Source organism: Lepisma saccharinum, chromosome 2 (genome assembly GCF_977018435.1).
Source record: "Lepisma saccharinum chromosome 2, izLepSacc3.1, whole genome shotgun sequence".
Classification (NCBI taxonomy): Eukaryota; Metazoa; Arthropoda; class Insecta; order Zygentoma; family Lepismatidae; genus Lepisma; species Lepisma saccharinum.
The window spans coordinates 52,852,697-52,861,268 of NC_139230.1; the positions used below are offsets into that span (position 1 = coordinate 52,852,697).

An 8,572-nucleotide genomic window follows, 5' to 3' on the forward strand; every position below is an offset into this window, starting at 1 on the left:
ACTTCGTGTATCCGCGTTAGCCAAGAACATCAACGGACAGGGAAGTAATCAACGTATTTCCTTTGCATTTCAAGTTCAATGCTTATATAGATAGCAATCTTATGCAAACAACAAAATCTAATCTAATGTAAACAAGCAAAACATGCGAAATAAAGCGCCTTATGACGAGATATTTGCATCCTTCGTTTTTTTCCTGCTGCTATTTCGTGCTCCTCTTCCAAAACATTAGAGGATGAGGAGGGTTGCGAGTACAGTGCAGGTCATTGTCCCAAAGTTGCAATCGTGATGAGCTTCATTTAATGAGTACTACTCGGTGTGCAGTTGGTTTATGTGTACAGCCAGCTGATTCATTCTACTCAACGCCAATCAGAAGAACCTTGATTCTTGCACTCCGAAGACGATCACGGAAGAGCGTCTGTTTTCTATCCTATTAACGTCGAGGACTTTCAATTGCATGCAAACATTATGTAAATGAAAGCAATGAAAAGACAGTACAAAACGAAAGCTTCTGTGGCTCTTTCGTTTTCAAAGATATGCTTATGCCGACTGGTGGAAACTTTCAATCTTTGTTCTCGATGCCTGGAAAGAAGCCAGTTTCGAGCTGATGATGCCGATTTCATTCGATGCTACGACTATAGCTTGTTATTATTGTGAAACGATTGATAACTGAATGGAATTAACGCTATTGACCTGCCATCCCTGTTTTGTTTACGTTCCTCACTGTGTTCCATAAAATTACTCAAATACTCCTAGCAAGTTTATCACAATCTATTATGACTGAATTTTGACTTCTTGATTTTCATCACAGACTGAAGCAAAGCGCTTCTGACAAATTGAAATGTTATTCGTACTATTGGACTATTTGTTTGTACTGTCATCTAGGTTTTCAATCTTTTTTTTCCCCCCCCAATAAGAGATGTTGCTCTTGGTGTGATAACGATGCACCTATTTTATTTCAACACACAAAATTAGCGTTGACCACGAGACAAGGCATTTCCCGTCTTGTATGGTTTCGAGACGAGACGACGAATATTTTCGATACGATACGACATTTTCACGAGACGAGACATCTCCCGTCTCGTCTCGTTTTGGTTTCACGAGAGAAGCTTAAGTATCTTCTCGTCTCTTCGGAAACACTACACACAATTGCCACCACTAGGCTACGTTAAGCACTACTTTTGTAACGGTTTGTAGTACATTTAGTAGTTAAGGCAGTAGTACTTTTCCATTTTCGGGATATGTTTTTCATGCTTGTTCTACATTATTGAGGATTATTTTAATTCGTCCTCGTGTCGTTTGCTAGTGTTTTCATTAAACAAGTGAATAAACCATTTCAAGTAAGATAATTTTCAAATCCCACTCTGCCTAAAAATACTTGAATAACAAAAGGAAAAGCTCAGTTGGAACGTTAACGTATTGAAAAATTGATAAATTCCATCAACATAAAAAGTAATGTCTGGCAGAATTTATTTGAAGGATAGTTTCTATCATCCAGGGTTTTGTTTTTGGAATAAAGGATGCTCATAACCATTTTATATCTTGCATTATGTTTGAAATTTCGCCAAATTAACTTCGCACTAGCGTCTAATGCGTTCGTAATGTAATGAACGGACAAAGTGCCGGATGGGAGAAGTAAGAAAGCCGTTGCAAGTGTGAGATAGAAACAATGAAAACAAACTTCATGTTTGATGCAAAGATACGATTCTGTTTGGCGCCCAAGATCCCATTCCTGTAGCCAGCCGCATTTCGCACAGATTCATGAAATTCAAATCAAGGAAGGGGAAAAAGCAGGCTCTGGCACAGATTGTGGCATTAATATTGACGCACCACTATCCCTCGAAACAAGGGTGAAGAATAAAAGAGATTGTGCGCACACTTCGTTGTAACATGCTAGACCGTCGAGACAAACTGAACAGACGAGTCTCCAGTAACCAATAGTTTATACGCCACTACATCTGTCATATGCGGCGTCGTTTCGAAAAGAAAAATCGAAGTAGTATATGTGAAAGTGTACAATCTCACTCGCCTATTGCATTATGTGCTACTTTAAATCTGATGTTTGCACATTACTCAAATAGTTCATATTTCACTCCTTGCTCAACTGCAAAATTTTGGATTTGGATTAACACTTCTCGATTCTGAAAATGGTTGGTATGCCGAAGTTGATTGAGAACAAATAATTAGTCATTTCTCGTAATATTGTCATAGGTACAGTCACGAACACATTGGTGTCTCCCCAATGGCGTAGTGGTAACGTCGCCGCCTTGTAATCAAGGGCTCCCAGATTCGATACCTGGTGCACAATGGTTCGGATCCCACTAAACTGTAGGGCCTCCCCCATGGCGCAGTGGTAGCGTCATTGCCTTGTAATCAAGGGGTCCCGGGTTCGATACCCGGTGGAGGCACAAGTGGTTCGGATCCCACTTTAAACTGTAGGTCCAGTCCCGATTAGCCATACTGTGCATAAAGTGGACTTAAAACACCAAATCAAATTTCCCACTAAACTGTAGGTCTAATCCCGATTAGCCTATCTGAGCATAAAATGGGCTAAAACAACAACTCAAGCAAAAAAAACAAAACAATCGAACACATCTGGGTTTAAACGATCACATTGGCCTTCGATGGAATCGTTACAACCCAGAAATGTCCGTGACTGTATAACCAAGCTAGACAGCGACTTATTTATATTTGAATATTATGACAATATTTTAAGCCATATCTTAAGAGAACACGTTTAGAAATATCAGACACGAATGACTTGAAAATGTATGCATAAGAATGGAGAATGCAACTGTTCCTAGGTGGATGAAATAAGTGGTAAAAAGGTTTGTTCTAAAGCATAATATTATTATTGTTTAAAAATTAATAACCGTTGAAGCACGAAATATAAGTGATTTATGATTTTTTTTAAAAAATGGAAATCCCTTAAGTTATTAATAAAAATTTTACTTATTATTCTTTTAACATTGTCGTTCAGTTTTAGTTCGGAAATGGGAGTTCATATCATTAATGACGTCTCGTTGGGCTGCCAGGGATTAATGAATCTGGCCCCCCGCCGACAACTCTGCTTTTCGCTACTATCTCAACCCAGGCTGCCCATCTACCAACTAGCAGTGGCTCAATGGATGGGACTATTACAGACCTCACTGCGAGGTGCCATAAGTTTGCCCATAATATGTCATTGTCAATCCGTTAAGGGTTTGTGGGGCACAAGGAACTGCCCAACTCAAGTGGATTCAACCTCTGATGATTCGACCATGTTTGTGTTGTGAATATGGTTCTCTTGACTACACTTACGACCATTGAGTGTCAGAAAGTGTTTCTTTGAGGGAAAAAGTGAAAGCGAACCGTAGTTTCTGTCAGTGCTTCACGACATGGGCGACAAATGTATCAAATCATCTTCATGGCTCTGCCTTAATTCTCATGTACACAAAACACATATTTCTGTACTTTTGGAGAATACCCTGCCTCCACCACTTTCTTTTCTGTAACTTTAAAGATTAACTAGAAATCATATTTCGATGATTTTGAAGCTCGTCAACCTACACGTATCGATGTTCTTATTTAATTTCAAAATGCAAAGGCATGTTTTGTTATGTACAACTGAATTTCGAAAAGTACACAAAACTTCTTTAACTTTCACATCGTTCTTAATTATTTACAGTAGATGTTTTGTCTTATACAGTGAGATTGTGTTTCTTGCTGGAAACGGAAATAAGATATTTGCAAATTTGTCTATTTTTCTCTAATTCAACTGCTTAAAGGCAATGGAAATAAAATTTTAAAGATCAATGTTCTGAAATTTGATAACATAAAAAATCAATTTACTTCTTAATGCAAATAACTTCCGTAATATGTTAAAAATAATGTATTTCTGTACCCATTTTTAAAGTAATATTTTTATTTTTCCAGATTGTACAAATTCCGACAGACGATGGTATAGGTCGATCGAGTTCATATCATGTTGAAGGACCCATCAATGCCATCTACACTGAAGTACTTCTAAGTGTGTTGTGCCAAAATGCATCCAAACCTCCATGACTGGCCTGAGGTGTACAAATGACATCAGTTTTAATTGTATATTTATCTCGGCTGACAGAAGCAATAACTTTTTTCTATATATATACATACTATAATATTCCATGTTCATCAACGAGCAAAGTTATCATGTGTCAAGTGTGTGGACTCTTACTCATTTATCTTCCATTCCGAGGTCCCTCCTAATGTCTCAGCGCAAGACTGATCAACAAATATGACGACAGATCGACATGTGTAAACCGTCTGTGTGAGTTTTCAAAGAATCCGTGGTCGAGCATGTATTAGCTGGATTTTTGGAAGGCGGCGAGCTTCAGGAAACGGACGTGTGTTATGTTTCAATATTTGTTCAGTCACACTTGCGGCATTCTAAGACGCGCCAAAACACACATCCGCTCCTCATAACGAAAGTACTGCTCTACAGACTGACTCTGAAATATCTATTCCATCACCTGAAAGAAAAATGCTCTGTGATATTAGTCAACGTTATGAATATTAGATTAATGACAATAAATTTCAGCTTTGGTGAAAATAAACCATTTTTGCGATTTCCAAGATTTATTGTTTTATAGATTCCTATGTATTTTTTTCAACAATAACAACCTAATAGGTTTAAGGCTCAAAAGTACTCTAAACTGGTTGGAAATATTTACCTAGTCCTCAACTATAATATAAAGACTTTCCTTGATTTGATCTAATTTTTGTTATTTAGCGTCGCTTTTCTGACACTTTTGGCTAATCGCGAATATAAGGATGAGTGATAATATGATGAAATTGATGAAGGGACACTCAGAAAGAATACCAATGTCCATGCCGGTATTCGAACCCGGGACCCCTAGGATCGTAGAGCGCTCTTGTAACCACGCCGCCAAGGTCAGCGATACCACTTTTCTTTCCATCAAAATTACGAAATAAAATGAACAGTGTTGAATAATTTGAAGCTCTTAAACTTCTATATAACGTAAAAGGAAGAGAACTTAGCCTTATTTTATTTAGCAACTAATGTACAGTAAACAGCAATAATAACGAGAAACCTTGGTCCTGGTATATTCACTTCCTTGCACAGCGTTATGTGTGTTGCCTAACTCTACCACGAACTGCGATAGCAAACATTCAATAGCAGGTTCGGTTACCACCATAGTGTCAGACAACACACATAAAGCTGGCGTCGCCCAATGTTTGTCTCTCAACTCCTCTTATATACCGTCAATTTTGACCACTACAATACTCGTACATAGCGACTAACGGATTCCAAGGAAAGAAAAACACAACTTGTATTCATTATAATTTTTAAGCAGAAGAAGGAACATCGAAACAAATATTCAATGTTCATGTACACTCCAAATGCTACATTGAAATATCAACCAAATATACGTTAGACAGTAGCGTACTCGTATTTACCATATTTAATGTATATTTATCTACTTTTTATTCTCTGTGACCTCCTGAACATTTTCTCGTTCCTCACCTCAAAAGTCTGTCACTGCTTCATCCTCTACATTAGGTACCTCGATTCATGCCCAGTTCACAGATTCCCATTTCTCAGATTCCCAATTCACAGATTGCCTGAATTCCTTCCCGATTCACCGATCATGACACATGCAGTCTTATCGAAACTCTTCCAGATTCACAGATTTCTCCATTCTTGCAGATGATAGATTTGCATAATTCTCTCTAATAGGTAGAAAGACTGTGTCCTAACCTAACCTAACCTAAAGTGGGGAGGGGAGGGGTGAAATCTATGAATTGGGAAGAGGTTCTGCACGTGAAGAGAAGACTCCACGTGTCACACTCCGCCTGTGGGTCATGATCGGTGAATCGGGAAGGAATTCAGGCAGTCTGTGAATTGGGAAGTCACTGCTACCTCAGTGAGAGAGGTTGTTGAAGAGCCAACTCATGATCCGACAATAGAATGTTTCAGTTTCGAGTTTAGATGATGGAATTGGATATTCATTAATTCGATAAGCGATATTTGATAAATGGTAAGAAAGGTAGGCTGTTGGTATCGGTAGGGTTATTTTATTACTGCAGAGACGGGACTCTCAAAAGGCTAGCGGTTAACGTACTTTTGCGAATCCATTTGAGTCCAAATTCTATGAAGTCATGTGAATTTTATCTGTTATTCTTTCATAAATTCACGAGTTCGTCAACCATTTCCATCTATGTCGTAGAAATCCTCAAGTAGTTAGAATATCTTGCGATACCACTGATTGAACAAATGCGAACTCCTTGAAGACAATGCAGAAGTAAATTACAAAGATTTCAGATAAGAAAAAACAACCAAGTGCACTTAACTGGCCAATGCCCTGGACATAAAAACTTCCATACCTAATGAAAATAATTTTTAAAGAAACTTAATTTGTTTAACCCATTTGCTATGAATCCGCCCCAAACATCTAATATCTACTTTGCCTACAATGTTAACTGTTGCATACACTACAGATTTTTTTGTTTCACATCTTAATTCTTACTTTTACGATGTTTTCTCTACCTGAATAATTTAATCACAGCAACGGGAATGAAGGATAACAGGACAAGCCCATGTCGGTATTCTAACACAGAACTTTCGGTAGCGAGATCACGAGTCTGGCACTAAACTACTTCAGCAACTGAAGCAGTTAGAAGTTGTGAAGATATTGGCAGTGAGGATAAAAAATTACGACCGACAAAATTAAACCTTTCATCATTGACGTCAAATTCGGTATTGTGCTCGAAGTGGAATTCCATCGAGGGAGAGAGACAATTAACTAGAGCTGGAGTCTCTCCTGTACAGAACTGAACTAGAGCGTTCATCATCCAGCACGCTTTTATGAACAACGTGATTAGGTGAGTCATGATATTTGCTTGTGTGTTTGTCTTTAATTCAGAGTCTTTTAACGTGTGATAAAACTCAAAATGCGAAGTAGGTGTAATTATTAAAAAATATCATCACTAGGATAAATTTCTTAACTTCTGAAAAACTCAATATAATATACCAGTAAAACGATCTCCTATCAAGTTTAATTTCTTTCGAGTCGACAATAGTAGTTTTCGCCCTTCGATTTTGTATCTGTCTTTCTGATGATGAAGCTGATAATAATAATAATAATGCTATTATTATTATTAAGTACACCCAACAGCAAAAGAAACAGTAGGCGAATTGCCCACCACCATTTTCATTCAGTCTGTTTTACACGATGTGATGATCATGAATTAAAATAAAAAGATCAATAAGGAGGGGACAATATCCGCTTAGCATCAACATACATCAAAGGATGTAGAATGCAAGAGAATGAAAATGGCGATGGACAATTTGGCTACTATTTTCTTTGACGTTAACCGTACATCGTTGGAAGTACACTCACGGACACTTCTGGGTTGTAATAATCCCATCGACTTAAATGCGATAGTTACAACTCAGAAGTGTGCGAGTGTTCTTCTTTTTCATGAACCTTCTTCAAATCTATGCATGTTTATATTTGGAAGGTGTCATTCCACAAGCGACCCATCGAACTAGGAAATCCTGACTATATAGCCCGACTTCATTAGTCACTCTTTAAACATTTCCTCCTAACCTTTGAAGACAATGCGAGGAAAGACTGAAATAATGGGCTTTTATGAACATTGAATTGTATACAATACATAGAGTGTTTAGCATGACGCTCAAAAGTATAACATGGTTAACGCTCTCGACAAGAGAATAAGAACTTTCAAGTATCCAACATCGAAACGACAATGAGGTAAAAGAAAAAAGTTTGAGATTTTTTTTTTCTGGAGGCGCGGAAGGTTTTTCAGACTAAGCAATGAAACTTACGGATTAAGCACGAACCTGATCTTCAATATCCTAATTTAAATAAGAATTAATTCTGGCACTTGTGGAAGATTTGTACAAAAGAACGATAGCATGAACTGCGGAAGCTTTTTTGGTTTGCCACTAACTTGTGGAGGTGGATTGGCATTGAGCAAGAGCAGTTACTGCCCAGCATCTAATTGCGTTCTTCCTTTGCAGCCACTGGTGTGAGGTTTCTGTGCCCTGGACGCTTTGAATGTAGCTAATACTTGTCTATTAGGAAATGTTTGAAAATTCGCTGCTGTTCCAGTTTAATAGCAGAACAAAATGGGCCGAACGTAATTGGTTGAAATTAAACGGGATAAACTCCCAGGTCCATTCGAGGAGCCGAAAAGCCTGGCGCCATCTGAATTGCAGGAACGCAGAGAAGAAAGAAGCTACCGTAACGTAGCCAAATGAGAGAGGGTTGACCCTAGCATTTTCCACGTCGGCCCAAAGAGACCAAGAGAGAATATTACTGTTGCACCAAGTAGCGTGCATGAATAAAGATAAATAGCAAAAGTAGAAGAGATCTTTGCTACATTGGGTTAGGCCCGCTTTAGACGAAAGCATTTTCCTTAGCATTTTTCTTAATATTTGTGCCATGACCAAAATGCTACCGTGTAAAGTGAGAAATCTTATGGCATTTCAGATGCCATGGCATATTTCATGGCATTTCTCAAGGATAGAACCTGCCCTATTTCCGTAGCATTTTTCGTAGCATAACCA

At 38.1% G+C, this 8,572-nt stretch overlaps 1 protein-coding gene across 2 annotated transcripts in view; it reads left to right on the forward strand.

Moving 5' to 3' along the window:
• The window catches only part of LOC145984032 (cadherin-like and PC-esterase domain-containing protein 1), a 516,258-nt gene extending 511,673 nt beyond the window's left edge, over positions 1–4,585 (forward strand). For both annotated transcript variants that reach the window (XM_083117366.1, XM_083117365.1), the window contains one exon: positions 3,913–4,585. In XM_083117366.1, the coding sequence (XP_082973492.1) occupies positions 3,913–4,041 (129 nt within the window). In that variant the 3' untranslated portion in view covers positions 4,042–4,585. The remainder of the gene's footprint in view (positions 1–3,912) is intronic.
• Positions 4,586–8,572: the final 3,987 nt, after the last annotated feature.